Source organism: Alosa pseudoharengus, unplaced genomic scaffold, assembly GCF_046254945.1.
Source record: "Alosa pseudoharengus isolate Yale_2024_CS ecotype anadromous, Long Island Sound unplaced genomic scaffold, YU_APseudo_1.1 YU_APseudo_1.1_scf_4, whole genome shotgun sequence".
Lineage (NCBI taxonomy): Eukaryota > Metazoa > Chordata > Actinopteri > Clupeiformes > Clupeidae > Alosa > Alosa pseudoharengus.
Window position 1 is genome coordinate 5,532,363 of NW_027468774.1, and position 25,826 is coordinate 5,558,188.

General features: G+C 43.1%; 2 protein-coding genes across 5 annotated transcripts in view; both read left to right on the top strand.

Moving 5' to 3' along the window:
* slc4a1b (solute carrier family 4 member 1b (Diego blood group)) overlaps positions 1–7,254 on the top strand; it is a 56,564-nt gene extending 49,310 nt beyond the window's left edge. For all 3 annotated transcript variants that reach the window (XM_076267046.1, XM_076267048.1, XM_076267047.1), the window contains 4 exons: positions 580–821; positions 2,195–2,364; positions 3,180–3,353; positions 5,513–7,254. In XM_076267046.1, coding sequence (XP_076123161.1) covers positions 580–821; positions 2,195–2,364; positions 3,180–3,353; positions 5,513–5,593 — 667 coding nt within the window. In that variant the 3' untranslated portion in view covers positions 5,594–7,254. The remainder of the gene's footprint in view (positions 1–579; positions 822–2,194; positions 2,365–3,179; positions 3,354–5,512) is intronic.
* A 4,956-nt stretch (positions 7,255–12,210) lies between these two features.
* On the top strand, positions 12,211–24,103 carry atxn7l3b (ataxin 7 like 3b). Of its 2 annotated transcripts, none has more exons than XM_076267053.1 (8): positions 12,211–12,496; positions 13,280–13,400; positions 13,733–13,865; positions 14,687–14,858; positions 18,330–18,430; positions 19,112–19,170; positions 19,557–19,602; positions 22,764–24,103. In XM_076267053.1, the coding sequence occupies exons 2-8, from the start codon at positions 13,350–13,352 to the stop codon at positions 22,841–22,843; spliced, it is 642 nt and encodes a 213-aa protein (XP_076123168.1). In that variant the 5' UTR covers positions 12,211–12,496; positions 13,280–13,349; the 3' UTR covers positions 22,844–24,103. The 2 variants fall into 2 exon arrangements, with proteins under 2 accessions (XP_076123168.1, XP_076123170.1); XM_076267055.1 differs by having other exon boundaries at positions 12,213–12,496; positions 19,112–19,134.
* The last annotated feature ends 1,723 nt before the right edge of the window (positions 24,104–25,826 follow it).

A 25,826-nucleotide genomic window follows, 5' to 3' on the forward strand; every position in this document is an offset into this window, starting at 1 on the left:
CTTGCTCAGGTGCACAGTGGTAGCAGTCGGGAATCGAACCCACAACTTTTCTGGCTAACGTTACTACATGCTAGCCATGTTAGCTTGCACCACCACTTTACACCATCCAACCATGTAAATACTACTGGTCTTTAGTATGCACTGTGGTGCGATATGGTGCAATCCAACCGTGTAAATACTACTGGTCTTTAGTATGCACTCTGGTGCGATATGGGGTAATCCAACCATGTAAATACTACTGGTCTTTAGTATGCACTCTGGTGCGATATGGTGCAATCCAACCGTGTAAATACTGCTGGTCTTTAGTATGCACTCTGGTGCGATATGGGGTAATCCAACCATGTAAATACTGCTGGTATTTAGTATGCACTCTGGTGCGATATGGGGCAATCCTATGAGATTGTTGTCTTGTCTCATAACATCACAAGGCTCACTTACCTCATGTCACCTCATATTAATATCAGTTTGAAATATTTGTCATAGAATTGCTGCTAAAATACTGTATGTGATTCTCAAAACAAATGATCCTTCTTGTCCCTCTCTCTTTTCCTCTGCATTTTCTTCACCTGGACGGTCCAGTTTGATCATTAGCAAGCCAGAGAGGAAGATGGTCAAGGGCTCAGGGTTCCACTTCGACCTGCTGCTCCTGGTCAGTATGGGGGGTCTCAGTGCCATTTTCGGGGTCCCCTGGCTGAGTGCGGCCACTGTGCGCTCGGTCACCCATGCCAACGCCCTCACCGTCACCAGCAAGGGCCCCAAGCCTGTCATAGAGAAGGTTCTGGAACAAAGGATAAGCGGAGTGTTGGTGGCATTACTGGTTGGTGAGTTTTACTGTAGATGCACACTTCACCTAGCCTGGAGGACCAGACTCAATCTGAAAGATTAAGGGTCTGGCCACGAATAACGTCATGGCCCAACTCGAGGGGCGGCACCAAGCACGCAATTGAAAATCTCACTGCACGCAATTGGATAACACTACATGATCAGTGTTAACTGACTGATTACACACTTCGACGCAGTTGGATAACACTACGTCCGTCATCTGTTTAGCTCGCCTCTGGCCCGCCTATATCAGATACACAGATATCATTGGTTCCCCACGATGCAAGGGGGAAAAGTTACATGCATCATTACATTAGGGCAGCCGTGGCCCACTGGTTAGCACTCTGGACTTATAACCGCAGGGTTGCCGGTTTGAGCCCCGACCAGTGGGCCGCGGCTGAAGTGCCCTTGAGCAAGGCACCTAACCCCTCACTGCTCCCCGAGCTCCGCCGTTGAAGCAGGCAGCTCACTGCGCCAGGATTAGTGTGTGCTTCACCTCACTGTGTGCTGTTTGTGTTTCACTAATTCACCGATTGGGTTAAATGCAGAGACCAAATTTCCCTCACGGGATCAAAAAAGTATACTTAATACTCGTTGCCAGAGTCTCTCGCTATGCAAATGCTTCCGTGAGAACTCTTAATTCCCAGGGTACACTTCACCACAATTAAGCACCAACACTGGGAGTGTGTTAAAGAGATGGAATGATTCTTAGGTACTGTAGGTGTAAATGTGGTCACTTCAGTTGTCCCATATTGTGCAGTTGAGTCAGTTGATTCATAACATGTCCACTAGAGGGATACATACTCCAGTGAGGATGTGTGCATGAAACCAAGTGGCATTGACATTCTCCCTTAAGGATGTGTGCATGAAACCAAGTGGCATTGACATTCACCCTTAAGGATGTGTGCATGAAACCAAGTGGCATTGACATTCACCCTTAAGGATATGTGCATGGAACCAAGTGGCATTGACATTCTCCCTAAAGGGGCTTTCAGATAGGAAGCGGTATGCGCTGTATTCAGTGCAAAATAGTAGTTGCCACCGCGCTGCAGTCAAAGTTCAGCATTGTTGACCTTTGACCATGGTGTGCGCGAGGGCTAACTGGTTAGCGCATCGGACTTGTAACCGGAGGGTTGCCAGTTCGAACCCCGACCAGTAGGCACGGCTGAAGTGCCCTTGAGCAAGGCACCTAACCCCTCACTGCTCCCCGAGCGCCGCTGTTGATGCAGGCAGCTCACTGCGCCGGGATTAGTGTGTGCTTCACCTCACTGTGTGTTCACTGTGTGCTGAGTGTGTTTCACTAATTCACAGATTGGGATAAATGCAGAGACCAAATTTCCCTCCTTACTCTCCCGCCTCTCCGTCCACTCAGGCCTGTCCATCCTCATGGAGCCCATCCTGAAGACCATCCCGATGACCGCTCTCTTCGGAATCTTCCTCTACATGGGCATCACCTCGCTGAGCGGGATCCAGCTCTGGGATCGGATACTGCTCCTGCTGGTGCCCAAGAAATACCACCCCAACGAGCCGTACGCCACCTTGGTGAGCATACTCATTTGTTTGTTTGTTGTTTGTTTCCTGTTCCTGCAAAATCACACTGAAAAATCACCTGACTCTAAATGACAGGAATCCAAGGCGGAGTCCATTTTGGCATATGTTCCTACCTAGGACCCTAGCACTGACATGACGCACTATATATGCAGTGCAGGCATTCCAAACAGTGGTGCTCATCCCTGTGTTTGGGGCTTGTCTGCTCTGCATCTGAGCTCCAAGTCCATCTGATATTAAAAGGGCACACTTATGGGAGACCCCCCTGTAGACTATTCAGATTATAGACAAACTGTTGGTTGACCTCTGTTAACTACAGGTTGTGGTTAAGGTTAGTCAGGTGTTGGGTTTGGTATGGGTGATGTTCATTGAACTATTAGAAAGACTGATCTTCAGGTTCAGTTAATCATGAGTATCACTGATGTTCAGTCAGGTATGCAAAGCAGGGGTAGGCCAGACGCAGAACGTGACGCATTAGGGCTGCTCAGGGCGGATGATGAAGATCCTGTTTCCTCTTTAAGTTTCTCACTTTCTTGGAAGTCATGCAGAGTAAGTGGCCCCCCAGCAGGAATAAGTGCTTGGCGTACAGTAACAACACCAACGCACCGACGCACCAACGCCCCAACGCACCAACGCACCGACGCCCCAACGCACCAACGCACCAACGCCTGTTTCCTATTTAGGTTTCACGTGTCTGGTCATGACTCGTGTCGCTTCTTTCTGACGTTTCACACGGCAGGTTAAGATCAATGAGGACTCTTCATCTCCTCTCTCAACCGTTCTTCTTTTCCTCTCTCCTTTCCCCACAGGTGAAGACGAACAGAATGAACCTGTTCACCATCATCCAGCTCGTGTGCCTGGCCGCTCTGTGGATCATCAAGTCCAGTCCTGTCTCGTTGGCTCTACCTTTTATCCTCATCATGACCATTCCCCTGCGCATGTTCATGACCGGCAGACTCTTCACCGAGCTCGAGATGAAATGTGTAAGTCACCACGATCCTGCAGAGAAAGTTTAAACTAGGGGTGTCAAACATAAGGCCGGGGCCAGATCAGGCCCGCCAGCAGCTTTCATACTCGGTAGGAAGGGCAAATTTGAAAAAAAAGATAGTCTTCTACAATGTGTAATAAGCAATATCTCTATGATACCTTGATTAAACCTAGCTCTACAAACCATCCTCATGAAGGAAGAGGCTGAAAGAACTGACAGAAGTAGGTTATTTCAAGAGAGAAATAGCGTTAGTAGCACATGATTTGTACTTGTTTGCTTATAAGTGGATATGGAAAAGGAGTATATCAAACAACACTCATACCCATGCAGAAAAATTATAAAAAATTAAAATTATATATAAATAAATAATAAAATTATATTATATATAAATAAATAAAAAATTATAATTAAATGATAATGACCATGACAATGACAGCCCTCACAAGGTCTCATTCCAACAAATCTGGCCCACTACCTAATATGAGTTTGACACCCCTGGTTTAAGCAGAGGGTTGAAGCAATCAAGGATCTTTGGTTTGAGCTTACACCAAAGTCCTTTTAGGCAAGTCCCTCCACTTGGTGGCCATACCTATGGCATCTATTTTGGGCAGAACTGCGCATGCACAGAACTTCATGACACCACGATCACAACACATGATTGGCACCATGTATTCCCATGTCGACTCTTTTAGCGCTAACAGAGTAAGCAAAAATCCTCCTCGCAACACAGCATGCCGTTTCAAGTCACAGATAATTCAGTTATTCTTGATTAGAGCTCGACCCACTGGCCTGTAATTCAAATTAATATTGTTTTTTTCTGGGCTCAATGAAGTGTACTGAGATGTACGCTGCTATAAAGATAAAACTGAATTTAACTGAATTGACTTGAATAGTTTTCACTGATTATCTGGTCTGTATTTTTTACTCTCAATCATCTCCCGAGAGTAGTAATGTGCAATGTTGGTCCTTGTCTGGTTGTAATTTGTGATGTTGGTCCTTGTCTACAATAGTTGGGTTACACTTTGCTTGATGGTATCGACATATGAGTGACATGACACTGTCATGAAAGTGTCATGAACGTGTCATAAACAAGTCATAAACGTTTATGACATAACGCTTCTGCCATTAAGTGTCATTCGGTTTTTGTCATAACAAGTTAGGGTTTCGATTAGGGTTAGGGTTAGGATTAGGGTTAGGGTTAGAGGGTTAGTTCATGTGTCATGACAGTGTCATGTGTTCATGACAGTGTCATGTCACTCTTATGTCGTTACTGTCAAGTAAAGTGTCAACCAGTAGTAAACCAATAGTTGTAATTTGCAATTTAGGGGGCAGCCGTGGCCTACTGGTTAGCGCTTTGGACTTGTAACCGGAGGGTTGCCGGTTCGAACCCCGACCAGTAGGCACGGCTGAAGTGCCCTTGAGCAAGGCACCTAACCCCTCACTGCTCCCCGAGCGCCGCTGTTGTTGCAGGTAGCTCACTGCGTCGGGATTAGCGTGTGCTTCACCTCACTGTGTTCACTGTGTGCTGAGTGTGTTTCACTAATTCACGGATTGGGATAAATGCAGAGACCAAATTTCCCTCACGGGATCAAAAGAGTATATATACTTATACTTATGTCGGTCCTGGTCTATATAATAGTTGTAATGTGCGATGTTGGTCCTGGTCTATAATAGTTGTAATGTGTTAAGTTGGTCCTTGTCTATTGAGAATGAGGAGATGTCACATCGCCCCGCCCCGGGTCGTCAAGTCAACTTCTTAATTTCCTCTTAATTTCTCAGTTTAAATGCCATGATAACTTCTAAAGCCGTCTTTTCTGCTCTGTGTCACTGTCTTTGTGACACTGTCGCCCATGGCAACCGATAGTGTGGGATACCAACATGACTGATGGGCTCAGAAACATGCTCAGAAACCTCCCAGATCGTCACATGACAGCAAGCTACCACGACGTATCTCCTCATTCTCAATATTAGTAATGTGCGATGTTGGTCCTTGTCTATACTAGTTGTAATGTGCGATGTCAATCCTTGTCTATAATAGTTATAATGTCGGTCCATGTCTATAATAGTTGTAATGTGCAATGTTGATCCTTGTCTATAATAGTTATAATGTCGGTCCTTGTCTATAATTGTAATTTGTGGTGCTTGTCTTTGCAGCTGGACGCAGACGATGCCAAGGTGGTGCTGGAGGAGGAGCTTGGAGTGGACGTGTATGCAGAGTCCCAGATGCCCCTGTAGATACCCCTAACTTCCTCTCAGTCCCACATGCCCCTGTAGATACCCCTAACTTCCTCTCAGTCCCACATGCCCCTGTAGATACCCTCTAACCTGCTCCCTCAATCCCAGATGCCCCTGTAGATACCCTCTAACCTGCTCCCTCAATCCCAGATGCCCTGATAGATACCACCTAACCTGCTCCCTCAGTCCTAGATGCCCTTGTAGATACCCTCTAACCTGCTCCCTCAAACCCAGATGCCCTGATATATACCACCTAACCTCCTCCCTCAGTCCCAGATGCCCCTGATACCCTCTAACTTGCTCCCTCTATCCTAGATGCCCTGATAGATACTCTCTAACCTGCTTCCTCTATCCTAGATGCCCTGATAGATACCCTCTAACTTGCTCCCTCAGTCCTAGATGCCCAGATACCACCTAACCTCCTCCCTCAATCCCAGATGCCCTGATAGATGAGATACCCCCTACACATCCTATCAGTCCCAAATGCCCTCATAGATTCCCCTTAACCCTTCTTTCTCAATCCCAAATGCCCCAAAAGATACCCCCTACCCCTCCTCTCCCTGTATGGGAGATTTGATAACATCTGTGAAAACAACACCAACAACAAAAACAAAAATGGATAGCGTGGTGTCATGCACTTACGTTCTAAAGAAACAAAGCCAAAATTGGGCGGCCATATTGACAAAATTTGAGCCGGAGTCTGTGCAGCAAGAGCTTTTGCATGTGTACCAGCCAGACACACACTTTCCTATTGTTCTTTAAGGTGCCTTCACTTGTGACTGGAGGGCAAGCTGTCCATTTGTTTTAGTCATTGGTGTAGACAGAGTCCCAGCCCCTAGCCCACTAGCCCTCTGCAGAGCTGATCCACCCCAGCTATTCACAGACCAACAGTAGGCTACGCATGACACCAGAACAGCCTTATGTCAATTCCAAGCACCTTGCTGATGTGCAACCATGTCTCTCTAAGACTTTGAAAGAAACATATTTATGTTATATATATTTTTTTTTTAAATTAATATAGCTGGAATACTCTGCTCTGCACATTTTCAATGAGCTTTCAGTGTTTTGTTGTTTGAAACATGCATTCATTTCTAGTGAGAGGTTGTTCATTTCTGAACAACTTCCTGTATTTCTTCTGAATAGATTGCTACTGTATGTGGAATCTAAGACCTAAATTAAATCTTTGGTTATCCATGGACAGATCTGCTTAAAATGGAAACATTTAAGTGTTCTTCTTAGTATACAGATCGTGCTTTGGAACAACCTGCCAATACAGTAATCTTTTACATTGTTTTATATCTTTTACTGATTTACCTAACCATTAACGTATTGATCATCTTTTTACTTCCTATTTCATTTGGCATATATAAATCATATTCTGTCTTTTTTTCTTGATTTACTCTTGTGGCCTTTTAATCTTGTATTCTTTTGTTTTCAAGTACAATGTCATTGTACAATGCATATTATACGTGCATATCAAATTGTGCACTTTCAGTGGCATATTTTCCATTAAAGGTACATCTGTGTGTGGTTTATATGTTATATATATATATATATATATATATAAGTCTTGTTTGTTGATTGGTTGATTGATCGCTTAAAGAGATTTGTATTTAAAATACCACAGGCCTTAAAATAAATCTTTCACCTCTGTTTTGACATTGTTTGTGGCCTTTTTGTACAACCTACAGATCACAGATCGTTTCATGATGCTCGGGACACACCTCGTTTTTACGATATGGGCTCCATGGTTAAGTTGCTAGGACACAGTTACATTTACCATGTTACAAACATGTATTGCTCCACTATATATCCTACAGTTGGCTATATCTGATTAGGCCTGTGATTTTGTTATTCACAGAGCCTACACAGAGTACTCATGACCAGTGTTGGGCAAGTTACTTCAAAATCATAATGTACTATGCATTACTTATTACTGTCATTTAAAAGTAATTTCTTACATTATAATATTACTGTCTCTGAATTGTAAGGCATTACACTACTATCGCATTACTTTTAAGTTACTTTCACCAAAATATCTAGAAATATGGATTTGCCATTCTAAATGCAGTTTATTACGCTCAATGCAGCTTGCTCTTCCAATGGAGGGAGATGTGGTATAGCATAATGACTGAGCTAGGCTTAAGGCAACAGTAGAATGCAATAGGCGCAGTGCTCATAATGCAATACAAGGAACAATCATAGTCAGAATGTTAAAAACCGACAAAAGGTCAAAGTCTGGTAAATTGTGATAGAAATACTGTAACTTTAAGGCCTAGGCCTACTCAATAAAACCAATAGAGAGCCTACTATATTGTAAATCAAAGCTTAACCCTTAGAACCCGATTGACGCAAAGTGCGTCAAAAAACACACCCTTTCTTCTCTGTTACATTGCTCCGGAACGGTTCATCGCAGCGAGATGAAACCTTTATTGCACGACAGAGCAGAAGTGGGGCTTTCCAACGAGACTACACACTTGTCTGTACGATCAAGTATGAAAATTAAAAAAAATCATGAAATTAAATCAAATTGCATCATATTTACAGTCTATACTTCTCTGCGTTCACCTGCACACACATTACTCTAGTTTGAATTACTCGCGAACCCGTAATCGCATCGATATGGCAAGCATATCAGATGAAAGAGGGGGCACAGGGCTATCCATTGGTACCATGTTTATCAATCCTTCTGGCTTATAAAACCAGACGAAGTGACTGCAAAATAATAACGTCATGTACACAAACCAACCTGCACACTCATTACTCTCGTTTGAATTACTCGCGGACCCGTGATCGCATCTGGGTTATAAAACAGACGAAGTGACAGCAAAATAATAACTTCATATAGCTGGACTTACCCCACGTTTCTGTCTGTTTTTGTGGCAAAGCATGTTTATAATCCAATGCTATCATGTGTTTCTCTATGGCAAAGCATGTTCATATTCCGGTTTTGAGATCCTAGCAAATTCCTGCATGGCATCCAATTCAAGGCTCACGTTGCATCCCAAGTTGTTCAACAAATAAACACCTTTTTGCCTTTACTTTGTTCATGGCAATGCAGTAAAAAGTTGAGAATTATTATGACTGCATACACACAGGCATGCAGGCTAACACGCAACCTCAGGTCAAGTCAGGTCAGATCAGTTCGTGTCACAGATATGGAGCGCAGAAAGGTCATTTTTCATCACTAAATAAAAAATGGCATTTATTTCTGTAAATCACACAGCAAATATTTCTGTAAATTGCTCAGCCCCAGAGTATCCCTCCAACATGGCAATTATATTGCCCGATTCAGGACAGTCTGCCCTACACACACATGAAATGCATGTAGAGCTGTGAGCTTGCTGTGGTGAGATACATGTCGAAATATAATAATTTTTATAAAATAAAATCAATGCTAGTATTAATACATGAAATGATGGCAGATCTGAATAGCCTAGACTCTCCTGAAAAAAACAATATATAATATATGTGTGTGGCACTTACAATGACCAGAATAAATCCTTATGAATAAAGGTAGTGAAAATGCCCTAAAAACAGCTTAGGGTTCTAAGGGTTAAAGGAACCGTATGTAAGATTGTGGCCAAAACGGGTACTACAATCACTTTCAAATTACTGTAGAGCGGTGTATCCCCTTCCCCTCCCCTCTGACTGGCAGAGTTGGCAACCGGATGACGAAACACTACTGACTTTGTGATTAGTAGATAGGTGGAGGGTGGCGCATTAGGCCAAAACACAACATGACAACATCAACATCAGTTGAGGGCTGCAACTTCACTTTTTAAATGACAATATCCTGGCCAGACTACTGTTGTCAGTGATATAAGTATTTGAAATGAACATGATTTCTTAATGTCTATAGTGACATATCAGGGCAATTTTATGATTAATTGAAATACAATTTTTACATACGGTTCCTTTAATAAAGACATGTCAAGATGGTGGCCTGCTGGCCATTTCGGTGCCCTAAGTGAGTGGCTTTGAGTGAGTGACATTTAAATGATAACTCAAACACCTAAAGTAAAATAAAAGGCCTATTATTTACAGACCATTACTGTGTATTTTAAACATTAATTTCGGAAGAAATGCTGTTTTACTTATAAATGGTGCACTGTCACTTTAAGAGCATTGATCTTTACGTTGTCATAATGCCCTTTTGCCAGCTCTTGTTTACAAGCCTTATTTGTTTGAGTTACATTGATAGCACAATATTAACAATAATATGCACAATGTTAAGTTGTTTTAAGCAACCTTCATTGCTTTGGAAATGGAAGTATGCAATGACATGTTGCTTCACATTTCCTTTTGCGAATACAAGTGAATTATGAGCCTGGTATCCACCTAGCTATCTGAATGGAATGCGTTTCAGTCGACTCAGCATATCATGTGCTTCATGTAGCCTAAATGCTTGGAAAACGAATGATTGAAGACCCACCAATTCTAGTACTACGTGGTGATTGAGAGAACCCAAAAGGTATCAAACTTGCATGTAACATCGTGTTAGTGCATTTTCACATTGTAAACGTTATTGATGAAGAGTGAAACGCAGTTTGCAGTAAAGCTACTATTCATTGGTTACATTTGGGTGCCCCCTCTGTCCTTTGGTGCCCAACGCAAAGTGCGTGATGCGCGTGGTGGGAGCGGTGGCACTGCCAGTCTACACAATCTTTTTCTGCATTTCTATCCCTTTATTCTCTTCAATTTAAGTTCACAGCACAAAGCTGACATGCACAACAGCATAGTTTGTGTTTTATCAAGAATCAAAAAGATTAGCGTGGCACTACTTTAGATGTTTACTTGTGCTATTTCGCGAGCTGAGAGATCTTTCGGTTTCGCACACAAAGTGCACTAACTATTATGTTCTTCATAGCCTTGTCTCTGACAAGCTGAAAATAATGAGCGTAGGCTTATGTCCATCCCGCAAATAGAGTCCGCCTGCGAGTCTGCTGCAGCCACAGTCATATTCAACCAGTATCAGGAGATAACGTTCTACTATTTGCGCGATTTTTTCTCCTGTTGTTCTCGCTGGTGTTTGCGAATATGTATCAAAACAAAACAAGCGCTTAATTTTGGGTTAAACTGCATTGTAACGCAAGTTACTGAAGTTTGTACCGAGTAAATATTACCCGATTTTTTTTTGTAATGCCTTACATTACCGCGTTACCGCAAACAGCAATATATTACAGTAATTACATTACTTTTGTAAAGCATTACTCCCAACACTGCTCATGACTACACAGAGTACTCATGACTTTACTCAAGTACATTTGAGAGGCAAATATTATACTCTTTACTCCACTACATTTCTATCCATAACCGTGAGTACCCGTTACTTCTTCTAAAAAAAAAGGAAAAAAGAAAAATCTCGGAAACCCTCAATTTGTTGTTTCCCTCTCAAACGTGATTGGATTGTGCAGGCGCCACTGATTGGAACAGCCTATCAGCAATCACCTTCAGCTTTCCGCCAAAGTCAACTCCATGGTTAGATTTAGATAAGAGACGAAACAATAGATGAAGACGCAGCAGGTCCATCCGGGAATCGCCAGACTATTTCAATTTTCTGAACAAGTTAATGATAGTTATAAGTACTTTTTTGATCCCGTGAGGGAAATTTGGTCTCTGCATTTAACCCAATCGGTGAATTAGTGAAACACAAACAGCACACAGTGAACACACAGTGAGGTGAAGCACACACTAATCCCGGCACAACGGCGGCGCTCGGGGAGCAGTGAGTGCCTTGCTCAAGGGCACTTCAGCCGCAGCCCACTGGTTGGGGCTCGAACCGGCAACCCTCCGGTTACAGGTCCGAAGTGCTAACCAGTGGGCCACGGCTGCCCACAAAATTTTCGCTGTCTGTGTTTCAATTACAACATAGTATTTTGTATTTGAAATACGTATTTTAAATACATGTATTAGAAATACTGCCCATCCCTGGCAACATGGTAAAAAGATGAAAATTACTTGATTTTACTTTCAATTCCTTTTACATTCTCCAAGGTATTAACATTAAAAAAATGTATAACTCCATGTAGGATGTTTCTGTACATAAATGTAAGCACTGTGGAAGTAGTAATGCAATAGGCCTATTTAGAAAATGTACTCTTGATACTCAAGTACTTCAATACTTTTACTTAAGTAGACATCTGACTGTTGTACTTTTACTTGTACTTGAGTAAAATTTAGCAAAGGGTATCTGTACTTTTTCTCAAGTAATGAAGCTGTGTACTCTGTCCGCCTCTGGTTATTCATGCAGTTTGCAACTCAGTGCGCTAAATAAAGTTTGGTCAGATTCAGTTATGACTGAAGGCATGGAATACTTAACAGAAAAATAGAATATAGGGTAGTCATATAATGTAACAATAACTATTTTCACATAATCAGTCTATGAGAATTAATGTAGCAGTTTGATAGGATCATACAATAGAATCTCCAAAGTAGGCTACAGATTACATTTGATTTAAGAAAAACGGAAACATTTGTTTTCAAAATAGACTATTAATTTCAGTTGGTCAAATTCTTCTAATCAACGCCCTAGTAGGCTACGCCTAGAGCCAGTTCGCCTTGTCTTCACAGAAGGAATCCCTGCCATCTGCGCCAAGTGAATGCTGACGTTTGGCTATCGATTGGCCAGCCTGGAGACGACTGCAAACCCGTTGACAGCAATGCATTCGAGGCGATGGACTTAGCAGGGCTGCTCAGAGCGGTATATGATTCCTAATATAGGCTACGAGCGGAAGGGTATCACACAGCAGCCTAGCCTATGCACTGTCCTTCTCTTTCATTGACTATAGCTTTAAACGTTAAGTTTGATCTGATTTGAATATCGATTGGATCAAATGAGCAGTCGCAGTGTAATAAGAAGGAATGCTCAATCGAAGCCTGCAACGGCCCGCTCGGTTCTCGGTGAGTAACGTCGATTAAAAGTGGCAAAATAACTATAACGCCCAGTTAAGAACTGGTAATTTGTTGTTCTAAATTAGCCAAATCTACGAATCGTATGGGTGAAAGTGTGGTTGATATTCCAGTCTTGTAGATGTAACATTTTAACAACGACCAGGCTGTGTTGCAGACACAATGTTACTTTGATAGCAGGTTATAGCGTTACAACGTAACACTTAGCGTAGCATACTTGACAAAGACCTTTGTTAAGAAATTTGGGTCGTTTGGTTTTGCCGGCTGAAATATCAGGCCACCACTGTTGTCAACAATCAAGTGTGTGGGCCTATCATAAGTCGATTACTGCCTACTCTCAGTTTACCAGTAGCCTACAATTCAGTCGGTTCAACCGCAGTGGAGATGTCAACAGATTAATTGGAAAACTTCGGTGGTTAAAATAGTGAAAAATGGGTATGTAAGGCATTATGATCTAGCCTACTGCTGGTTAACGCTTCTCGTGGCTTGCAGTAGGATATGGTTGAGGTTTGCGAAATCACTGAACGCACCGGACGCCGCCATTGTGTTAAACCACCTTTAATCCTTCGTGTTCAAGTTGTTTGTGATGTAAAGCGGTGTAGCCTATGCGGCATATGCAATTTGATGTCAGAACTGGGCAAGGAGAGGATTTGCTTTAGTCTGATTTTTTTTTTTATCTTTATGTCATGTAGACGCCTGCATTCACGCTTGAACCACAGTACCGGTGCGAAGACGTAGCCTAATATGTTTTCTTTGTCTTCTTCCCTATTGCAGCCCTGTAGCTCCCGATGCCTGCTGCGCTACACTATGTAGACAGCAGTGCCTCCTCCTTTAGTTTTTGCAAATGAAAATGGAGGAGATGTCACTGTCCGGCCTGGACAACAGCAAGATGGAGGTAAGGACGGTGTGGTACAGTGGGTTACAGCAGCAGGGCTGGCCCCGTTTGCCCCCCTAGTCGAGCACCACAAACGGCTTGAATCGCAGAACCCCCCAACCACCTACAATAACACCGTATGCATCCCATATGTTGGGGGATTGGCTGGATCAAGCTGGAGCCAGAATTCTTGATTTATAACCTTGTGTCAGACAAACTGCTGTCTATTTTTCTCAGCCAAAGTCCTCTCTACGGTAATAGTTGCCTGCTGAAGGAAATATGTGAGCTGTGTGCTAATGTATTGAGCCTGCAGGCCGAGGAGGTAGGCTTAATGTGTTGTGACTGGCACGCAGGGTATCGCCCAGGATATTCTGACAGATCTGGTGGAGGACGCGTGCCTGGGCTTGTGTTTCGAGGTGCACCGCGCTGTCAAACAGGGCTACTTCTTCCTGGACGACACGGACCAGGAAAGCATGAAAGAGTACGGTAAGGCCAAAGCACGCGTGCTGCCTAACTGTGATGCATCTCCGCTGCTCTGTCTCGATAACATGCTGACTAACGGTCCTTGCACTGGGTTTGTGTTGCAGTGGAATGTGGGTTTTTTCCACGGGACATCTGTTGGTGTCTGTGGGTTTAAAATCAATGAATCGGTTGTGATCCACCATATTATGCTGGTAGATGACAACATTGGCCTCTCTTCCGTCTGTAAATGCTTACTTACTCCCAGACTCATTTATTAAATGACTTTTCACATCTTAATGAAAGAGTACATATCGTATGTTCACATTAATGAATTGCACAGCAATGCATGTAGTATTCTGTATGATCCTGAAGCACAGACAGACTATAGGCCCCATGTATGGAGGGCTTTCCTCTTCCTGAAATTCCTCTTCCCTCCAACCACACACATTCCCCCTGTCCTTTCCTTCTTCCTATTTCCTGGATTTCCCGTCTAGTACATGTAGGCTACTCCCCGTCTGAACAGGATTGTGCTTCTCTAACTAGCAGCAGATTCCGTAGCACTCCAGAACTGATCTTTAGACGTTCCCACGGCCATTCCAGAGATGGTCGTCATGGGATTTCTAAAGTTGCAGATTCAATCCCTGTCAATCATTTTATTGCAAACATTCATGGCACCCTCAACACAGGTAAAACATTTACCGGTAAAAATTACCCCTTAAGAGGCTGATCTGAATCCACAGTTCATTAGCAAGTGTATTAAGATTGCATTACAAAGATTTGTAAACATGGAAATGTCACAGAAGAATGGAGAACATGCACCAAAGTATATATTTTGTTCCCCATAGAAATCGTGGACCAGCCAGGGGTGGACATCTTTGGCCAGGTTTACAACCAGTGGAAGAACAAGGAGTGTGTGTGTCCCAACTGTAGCCGCAGCATCGCGGCGTCTCGCTTCGCACCCCACCTGGAGAAGTGCCTGGGCATGGGCAGGAACAGTAGCCGCATCGCTAACCGCAGGTGAGAGTCCAGGGGCCGTAGGCATTCACAGGTGAGGTAAGACACATCGCTAACCGCAGGTGAGAGTCCAGGGGCCGTAGTCATTCACAGGTGAGGTAAGACACATCGCTAACCGCAGGTGAGAGTCCAGGGGCCGTAGCCATTCACAGGTGAGGTAAGATGACGGGGGAGTGCGGTATAACCAACCCCCACCTCAGATGTAGACAATCACAAGTCAGATTGTGGTAAGTTGGAGCCAGAGCCATAGAAAGAGAGAGTTGTGACACCCTTTGATGTCGCCGCCACGCAATCAACATTATCAAAAAAAACCTGTGCTGAATGGCTGTATCACAGGAAGGTGGGATATATTTCTGATGCTGGAGGGCATTATCTAGCAGTTCATTGGCAACTAACTAAGTGATTGGCAGTTTTCAGTTCCAAAACTCTCCATAACCCGGAAACTGGCATGGAAAGTGCTGCCATCTTTTTCCACAGTTTCCTACAACAAGAGCCCTATGGCATCGTTTTATTGGGTGAATGAAGCCATACAGCTCTTCTATTAGGAGGTTTACCACTTACTGTAGCACTCACGCCCATAATCATGAAGTGTCATGTCACACATCAAAGCCACCCTACCCCCCACCCTGGACCCCATCCAGTTTGCATACCGAGCCAAACGATCCACGGAGGATACAATCTGCTCTGCCCTCCATCCAGCACTCACCCACTTGGACAATAAAGACTCGTATGTGAGAATGCTGTTCATAGACTTCAGTTCAGCATTCAATACCATAATACCACAACAACTTATCAGCAAACTGGACAAGCTAGGATTCAGCACCTCCCTCTGCAACTGGCTGCTGGACTTCCTGTTGCAGAGACCACAAGCAGTACGTGTCGGGAACAACACCTCAAGCACTCTGACCCTGAGCACGGGGGCCCCGCAAGGGTGTGTGCTCAGCCCCCTGCTCTTCACACTGCTAACACATGACTGTACAACCACTCACAGCTCCAACCATCTGGTGAAGTTTGCGGATGACACAACACTGGTGGGCCTCATCACTAAGGGCGATGAGGCTCACTACAGAGAAGAAGTAGACCTGCTGGCTAAATGGTGCAAAGACAACAACCTCCTGCTGAATGTCAGCAAGACCAAGGAGATTGTTGTCAACTTTCAGAGAGGCCACAAACAACTGCCACCACTGTCAATCGACGGAGATGCTGTGGAGAGAGTGAGCAGCACAAAATTTCTGGGGGTGCACATCAGCGACGACCTCTCCTGGACCACCAACACAGCATCACTGACGAAGAAAGCCCAGCAGCGCCTCTACTTCTTGCGCAAATTGAAGGCAAGTGCCACGCCTCCCTTCATGACCACATTCTACAGAGGGACCATCGAGAGCATCGTGTCCAGCTGCATCACAGTGTGGGGCGGAAGCTGCACAGATCAGAACAGGAAGACCCTCCAGCGCATTGTTAACACAGCTAAGAGGATCATTGGAGCACCACTCCCCTCCCTGCAGGACATTTACACCACCCGCCTCACCCGCAAAGCACTTAATGATTGTCAAGGACACAACCCACCCTGCACACGAACTGTTCAGCCTCCTGCCCTCTGGAAAGAGGTACAGGAGCCTCCGCTCCCGTACCACCAGACTTGCAAGTAGCTTCATCCACCAAGAAATCAGGATGCTGAACACTCTACCCACTCTCCCATCACTGACAGCCCCCCCACCCACCAGCCAGCCAGGAACCTAGGATCCTGTCTACCCTAACCCCCCCAACACCCCCCCAGGACCGCCCTGTGGAACTGCACTGTGACTGCACAGTCTAACGTGTTGCTGCTTCATATCAAGCCTGATATACTCGAAATGACTGCATATCAATGTAAATATACAGTACACACAAGCACACAAGGGGGGGGGGGGTTCTTGTATCGGTTGCCGTCGGTGGGGGGGTGTGGGTGTTGGCGTCTTGTTTGTGCGATACACTACAGACTGTATATTTAACAATTATTTCTTAAACACTACATTATAAATAAATAACCAGCTTCTCAAAATAACAGTTAACAAAGAACAAAGTAACAACACCAAACAAACTAACAGTATACAAATATTTCAAAATATTTGTGTAATTTGTGCAATTTTAACAAAGACAATTACAAACTATAGAACAAGTGCAAAAGAAAGTGCAAAACAACAAAATGTGCAAATGTGATCAGTCACTACTTATGGCAGAGCTGACAACTAGCATGGTTACAAGCCATCCTCCTTGGCTTTAAAAAGATAATTTCAAGGGCCCTTTGGTAATTGCACTGTTTTACTATTGGACCATTAATGCTTATCTTCATACAGGCGGTCAGACTGTTGACCTGCAGCCTGTTCCGCGAAGTCTGTCCTGATCTATACACCGAGAGTGAATGAAGTTTAGATCATTTTATAGTTTTGTGTAATATGGATGGAATTTGAGCGCGGAGCGCTTTTTAATTTAGAGGCCGGAGTGGCCGCTCTGTTCCGCTCCCACCACGAGTCTGAGGCATGCCCACTAATAAAACCAAGACCGTTACATTTAAAAGATATTGGCCATATAGCCGTTATATAGTTCGTTGATGGGGATGGAGTTAGCTAAATAATTTAGAAAGCATACGCGTAGGCACGGATGGGCCTGGACGGGCCTAGGCCCGTCTATTGTCAGTCTTGGGTCTCAGGTCAAATTCGCGTCAGGTTAATTTAGCTCCCCGGTCCCAAAGAACTAAAAGCAACGGCAATATATTTCACTCAGAACATTTATTTTAAAAGACTGCAACACTGATAGTGCAACAACAAACAAGCTTGGCAACGTTAACTAAAGGGATCAGTCGGGATTTATTTTAAACTTGCGCCAAACGGATGAACCCAGCATCGGTGCGTCGCATAAATTTAAAACACAAATTGAAACAACTTGATCATTGGACAACCCTACCACTAAACCTTTCCATAGGCCTGCAACGTTTATGACATTCAAAAGTGGAATATGAACGCATTTCATCACACCTGACAATTAAACGGAGTTGTGGCTGTTCGTGATTTGACTGATTCTTGAGAACGAGGAGCGAGGAGAGGTATTTGCACCGCTCAGCTCCGCTCACTAGCTCTGATTCAGAGGCATATCACATATGTAAAGATTATAAAATCTGATTATTTTTCGATTCATGACCCCTTTTCTTTTTATTTTTTAATGCGTTCTGCGGAGAAGGGAGATTGGCGTTGGTCACGGTTTGGAATGAAAGGGAGAAAAGTAACACACAGGTGAGAGTCGGGGGAGAGGTATAACCATAAATGGCACAGGTACAGGATTGAGACGTGGCCAACTACAGGGGAAACTGAGGGGTGAGGAGTCAGACATAGCCAATGTTGGTGAGACTGGTGCTGAGACTTGGTGAGAGAGGTACTGTTTGTGTGTGTGTGTGTGTGTGTATATGTGTTGTCATGATGTGCTATGTGTGTCTCGTAGAATTGCCAGTGGCAACAACACCAACAACAAGTCGGAGAGCGACCAGGAGGACAATGACGATGCCAACGATAACGACTGGTCCTACGGCGCAGAAAAGAAAGGTGATGGCATGTTCAGGGAATCCAAAGGCGCTGTGGACTGGTTAAAGCAAATGGAACAATGACTACTCATATGGTCATGTTTCTATGTGTTTTAACCAGAAAACATTGTCTATTAAACAAATGTCCACATAATCTTGGTCTATGAATCATTCATACAGTCAGTTGTATGATTTCTAATTAAAGGGACACCAGGCAACGTTTTCGTGTTAATTAATCATCTTCGTAAGTCGGTATATGGTTAAATGACTCATTACGGGGCGAATGAAGGCTCTCTCGCCCGCCCCTACTGCCTGTAGGAAGAATATCCCACTTGCAAGTTCGATGTATCCTACCCGCCGACCGAAGCAGGATCAGTTTACAGCACAGAGGCAGGCTAACGAAACGCTAGAGATTGTTGCAAACGTGTGTATAATGGCAGAGCCGGCGAAGAAGCAGCGAAAACCCTTGACGGAAGACCCAAAGAAAAAGAAAAGAGCTTCAGACCGAGCGAGGGGGAGTTTCGTAGAGAAAAAGCATCAGGCTTGCCTGGTGTCCCTTTAAGCTAAGTAAATTAGCAGCAGTGATCATGCATGGGCAGTATTCCACTGTTTGCCCCACATCCACTTTTTACTAATTTCCTCTTGCTGTCTGTCTTTCTCCCTCTCCCTTTGTATCTCTCTCCTCTCCCTCTCTCTCCCTCAGCCAAGAAGAGAAAGTCAGATAAGGTATTGTTACATTCTTTGAAACAACCTGTAGCATTGGTAAGTGTGTTTTATTGTACCGCACAGCTATCTGACTGAGGGTCTTGAATGGCCTCTCCATCCTCTTACAGAGATTTGGACATTTTAATTGTTCCTGGATGTGTTTTCTGTACCCCAAACCCCATCTCTGGTGTATTCTTTGTTAAGACACATTACGTTTGCATAGTTTTTCCTAAATCCTCAACCAGATTTGACCTCAACCTCTTATGTGAAAGTCACCAATAGCCTACCAGAGCAGATGTTGTTTCCTCTGTGGTATCTGACTCGACTATGCCTCCTACAGTAGCTGTGGTTGTTATAGGTCATGTGTAAAAAAAAAAAAAAGCAATATTGTTGGATGGATTAGATGAGATTGTGAGTCCTGCCTCTCTCTTTTTTGCACACAGAATCCAAACTCCCCAAGAAGATCAAAATCTCTCAAGCATAAAAACGGTGAGTAGCACAGTCCCACAGTAGCAAAGGGTTGACTAAAGTTGGCACACTAAAGCCCCACATCATACTAAAGGCCCTGGCGCTTGAAACAAAACAAAAGAATGCCCCTGCTAAAACATAAACAACCACACAAAACTCTTTTTGGTTATTAAATGGCATGGTCATTTGAACATTTTTCAAGGATCACAACAATAAGCATTTTCATTGTTTTTATGAATGTCTGGTTGTTTATTACCTGACACGGCCTACTGTTACACTGCCCACTCTGTTAGGGATCTGGTGAGTGAAATAGGATCTGAGCTCTTAAAAGCTTTTAAACGCACAATGAAATGTGAAATAGGATCTGAGCTCTTAAAAGCTTTTAAACGCACAATGAAATGAGGAATTGGAGAGAGAACACGAGATACCTAGTCTCATTGTGCGTCTTTCACAACAGTTCCTCACACCAAACCGCCCTCAGTCGCCCTCTGCACTCACGTGGAACCTCATAAAGCAGCTTAGGATTGTTAGTTTCATAAAAGCTATTCTGGGTATTTAACCCTATTTAACAACTAGTTAGGTGTATATAACAACACAGCATTATTTTGGTTTAATAATAATGATAATCGTTAGTTGTGTATATTTTCATAGTCAGTTAATTTGTCCATGGACTGGATTCATGTACTAGAATAGCGTTTCTCAACGGGGGCGGTACCGCCCCCCTGGGGGCGTTTGAACACCGTCGGGGGGCGTTGTGAATGAGATAGCTGAGAGGGGGGCGATCAGGCACAAATGGGGGGCGTTGATCACTGATATTTATCATAATGTTTAAGCATTACATTTGTTTGTTTTGACACGAAATGGAATGATTTGTGCCTGGTGGCTCCGTCTAGTTTCCTCCTTAGAGCGCTCCGATTTGAACCCGAAATCGCGACATTCATATCCACGATACTGTGTCGCGGTGTGAAAAGGTAGAATCGCGACACACCCTTTCTAGTGTTTCACGCACTGCTTTGCAGCTTACGCGGCCGCAAAAGCAACCCACATCTCCCGCTTTACTTATCGGTAGCCTACGTTGTCCAAAAACAAATAAATAAATAATAATGTCATACCTCTCCTTGCTTTCATTGTAGACTATGTGTGCAACTTTACCAAACAGTATAGAAGTAAACCCCCTCTCCTTGCCCCGCTCTCTCTCGCGCTCCCTCCCTCTCCCTCCTGCTCAATGAACACGCGCGACTTAAATAAAACATTCACAATCGTGAAGGCAAGGACGCATAGAAGACGACTAGCTATATTACTATTAAATCCGCTTAGCATCATTAGCTATCATTGCTGCACATATTTGTTTAAAACTCTTGCATTGAAGTTGACTGATCATCTCAATACCAACGTTTCCCAAAAGGCCCTGTCCCAAGGAGAACAAGTATTATCTTGAAACTTAAACACACATGGGGAAACTGAACAGTCCAATCAGTAGACTATGATAGGCTAAGCTAGCCAACTATGCTACTTTGTTTACAACATTTCCAGGCTTCAACCAGACAGCTGAATTAAAGAGGTAGAGTTATAATAATAAAAATAGTAGGCCTAGGCTATAGGCTAATCTACATAAAGTGTGCTGTCATAAATATCAGTCATTCAGAAAAATATAAAGGATATAAAATAAAATATATATTATATTGTAAACTTTTGGTGTTCTAAGGGAGACTATTAAAATGTTATTTAATAAAAAATACTGGTTATTTAATAAAATGTCTAGCCTCCCCCTCCCCCCCAAAAAATGTATTGTGCAATGTTTTTCCCTTATTACTAATGAACTGAAACAAGTAGACCACACACAAAACATAAATGAAGTATTATCAAGAATTTGATCATGTTCCACAGATCTGGCCAAAACAGCATTCAAGCACAAAGCCTTGGCTACTCACTCGAGGTCTTATCTCAAACAAAACCTTAATTTGACTACTCATAGACCACTTTGATTCCAACACTTATACAACCATTTGTTATTATTATTATTATTATTATTAGTAGTAGTAGTAGTAGTAGTAGTAGTAGTAGTAGTAGTAGTAGTAGTAGTAGTAGTAGTAGTATTATTAGTAGTAGTAGTAGTAGTAGGCTAATAAAAATAATAATAATAATGATAATAATTATCACCATCATTAGGCAGTTATGAGCATATCAGTGGTCTATATCTTTGTGTGTGTGTGTGTTTGTGTGTGTGTGTGAGTGCAAGTGCGTGTGTTGGGTGGGGGGCATCAGGAGATTCATGATGAAGTCAGGGGGCGTTTGTTCAAAAAAGGTTGAGAACCACTGTACTAGAATCTGATTTAGCTTAAAGCGTAACTCTCGCCAAAATGCAACCTAGAGTCTTTTTGTGAATGTACCCAAGTCAACCTTTTTTTAAAAGCATAATTACATTGGAAGCACCACTTTTAAGCTTGTATGTGTTGTCGTTTTCGGGTCAAATGGCCTTTTGCATGGGAATTGTAGGGGCACTACTATTTTGATACATGATCTCGTCAAAATAGCTATTTTTAAAACACTAAGACTCGACACAACATGAAACTTTGATTGTAGTATCATTAATCTCTCTACACATGAACTTGAGCATTGACAACATTGTTTGTGTACACAGAGTTTACTAAAAGAAAGGTTTTGAACAACTCACTTGGTTTTTCTGCTCGCCGCCATCTTGCCAGTCAAGGAGTGAGTTGTCCAAAACCTTTTGTCCAACTTTTTAGTAAACTCTCTGTACACAAACAATGTTCTCAATGCTCGAGTTCATGTGTAGAGACACTGATGATACTGTACATCAATCAAAGTTTCATGTTGTGTCAAGCCTTCTTAGTGTTAAAAATAGCGATTTTGACGCAATCATGTATAGTAGTGCCCCTACGATTCCCATTCAAAAGGCCATTTGACCCGAAAACACGTACAATCCGGCGTAATTATGCTTTTAAACTAAAGTTTGACTCGGGTACATTCACAAAAAGACCCTAGGTTGCATTTTGGTGAGTTACACTTAAAGAAAAGAACGTTGGGTTAAGACATGATCAAATGTTCAAACCTGCTGTGATTACAGTAGTTTTGTGATTGGCATAACGGAAGCCATTGAAGCAGAATGAATGAACCTGTCCTTCTCTGCCTCTCCCCTGTCTGTGGTCGCATCCCGACAGCTTTGCTGGGCCCTAAACGTCGTGTGGAGAATCAGGAAAGCCCATGTGTGTTGCTAAGAGACGAGGCGTTTCCACAGTGACCAAGTGAAGCAGGAGACCATCAGACACCACCCACACATCACTACAACGATCTCTCCATAAACAACAGAAAAACGAGAAAAGAAAAAATGAATCGCACATCACACGGTCAACATCTCACCACTTCAGAAGAGGAGGAGGAGAAAGAGACAGAGGAGAAGGAAGAGGAAGGATCTGTTCTTCTGTTTACACAAGTGTTCAACAAAAAAAAAACCTTTTTGCTCGAAAATAACTTTTGTGTCTCTTTGCTGTTGCTGTTTATTTTTCCCGACATATTTGCACAAGGAAATGAGAAGGTGTTGGACAGAACAAACATCGTCGCTAATACTTGTTGACCTGTTGCTGCATGGGCCGCCCTCCTGTAACCCCACTCACCCTGACCGCACAGCTGATGACTCTTAAACGACGGCGCTTCTGGTCTGGCCTGGGTACGGTCCTCACCGGGCAGGCTCGTTCCACCACGGCCGGGGTGCGGTGCGGTGCGGTGCGGTGCGGTGGAGGGTATATCTGGTGGCGTTGGGGAAAGCGCACAATGTGTAAGCACTCAGGGGAGATGGCAGGAACAGCTGAGCTGTGTGTGACAGTCGTTACTGTGGCAGTCAGAAGCAGCCGAGCTCAGAGCTGCAAACTCATTGATTTACCTCCTGCCGCTCTGATATGCATATGCATCTATCTTACTGAATAAGAAACAAAAAGAGAAACGATTTTAACTCTCAGTTCACATTAGGTGTTTTTTTTGTGTCTCAAATGATGGCAGAACAGAAGTTGGTCTGTGATTGTTTTACTCTTTTTTTTTTTCTCTCTTTTCTTTTTGGTCTATCTGTTTTCATGTGTTCAGTGTTGTCCTTTACAGTTAGTCCATAATGTAGTAGTCAAATTACACACGGGAAGCGGGGAGGCTTTTAAATCAAGTTGTGGAACTGGACAAAACACATTGAGATGTCCGGTGTACAAGCTGGCATCACTCAAAAGGACTTCCTCTGTCTCAAGATTGTCGTGCCACTGGCATTGCCTTGGGGGCGGACTATATTCTTTTAAATATGAATCAAGTGTTGTTTTTTTTGTTCTTTCTCTTGCTCTCTTTCTCTCGATCTCTTTCTTTTCATTTATTAGCTGTTTACATTGTAAGGAATTATTTCTATCTTCACTGTGTTGTAACTGTGTATATTTGACGGTAAAAATGCTGCTACACTGGCCATGAGTCTTCAACTTGTGGACATCCTCACCCACACATAATAAACCACCTGAACTCAAAACCTCAATCTGTGACCGTGTCTCATCCTTATGAGAAACAATATCCTCACAAATACATAACAAAACACCTGAACTCAACCTCAATCTGTGACTGTGTCTCATCCTTATGGGAAACAAGATCCTCACAAATACATAACAAAACACCTGAACTCAAAACCTCAATCTGTGATTGCCATCTTATTCGTATGACAAACAACATCTTGTCTGTAATATGTCCATCTTGTTTAAGCAGTAGCATGTGTTACAGTAGGTTCAATAGTAAGATTTGAACTGTAAGATTATTTGCGGAGTCTTCCCATAAAATATGGGATAGCTGGATAGCCATGCAGAATGGATCCTGTCACTTTGGAAACATGGATCTCTGTGTAAAACTACACTTTCTGGTTTATCTCTGTACAATAACAGAATTCCGCCCTTATACTGATTTCAGGAATACCACAGTTTGGTTTCACCTTGTGAGAGAATGATGTCTTTTCTGGAAGAATATCTTCCTTCAGGCTTCTTTTTTGTCCTTTCTGAGACACACAGTTAGTAGCGGTCAGCTTGAGTGAGTCCAGCCCAGCCCTGACCCGGTCGTCACAGATCCCCTCCCAAATCTGCTCCAGAACCAGCTGCTGGCCAGAACTCTAGTTGTGAGACACATATTTGCACAGAAAGGAATTTGGACCAGCAATACAGACTTCTTGTTAACCAGGCGCCTCTGTACTGTACGTGGCACAAAGTCCATTGTGGTTGTTTTTCGTTTCCTTAGATTTACCCTACTACATGGATTGACACAGAGGAATTGAGAGATTGGCACAGTGTTTTCACCTTGGTGAGCTATATGCATCACCTGCTCCATGCTGTTTTACTGGCTGGCCTCTGTCTCTACCTCTCATATTACATTACATTACATTTGGCTGACACATTTTTAACCAAAGCGACTAACAACATGGTAACAGTTAAGTTTTAAAGCAATTCTCTTAACAATTTTAGGACAATTTAAAAACGGTGGAGTACAGTAAGAATAAGTGCATCAGTGATGTTTTTAAACAGTTGATTGTCAGTTCAAGACGGCTGGTAAGTGCTGGCATCATATTAACGTGCATGCTTAAGGAAAACACTAATGGACAATAAGTCATTTCCACATCACTCTTTATTCACATCAGATTGAGTACAAAGTCAATAGGAGACAATGAGGTTCCACTCTGGAATGAAATATGTTTCATATACAGTATAGAAACAGTGTGAGTTAATGTCCTCATACGGCACTGGTAATGTGAGACATCTTGTGTGTGTGCGTGTGTGTGTGTGTGTGTGTGTGAAACACATACAGTATGCCTGTCACATTACAGTTCCTTTTCAGACATTGTACTTTAAGGCATCCTTATCACACACATACAATAGAGGTCAGAATGAAGCTTGTATTTAAAGACGTGACTGCAATGCAAGTTTCTATAACTGATGCGGTAATGTTGTGGACTGTTGCCGATCACCATGTCGATTACCAAACGTCTCGCCAAACGTCTATTTAAGTTGTGAAATTGTTTTATGCTGTACTTGTTCCTGGACTGCAAGAATGCCAACACAATCAATATTCAAATTGCACAATAGAAAAGCCCATTCTGACTTCGTATTTTTTTTTTTTTAATAACATTACTCTCTTTGGACACATGCTGATGTCCTTCGCATGCCATAAAAAGTACAAAACACGGCCATGCCATAGAATATTCATGCTTGCACTCAAGTGCA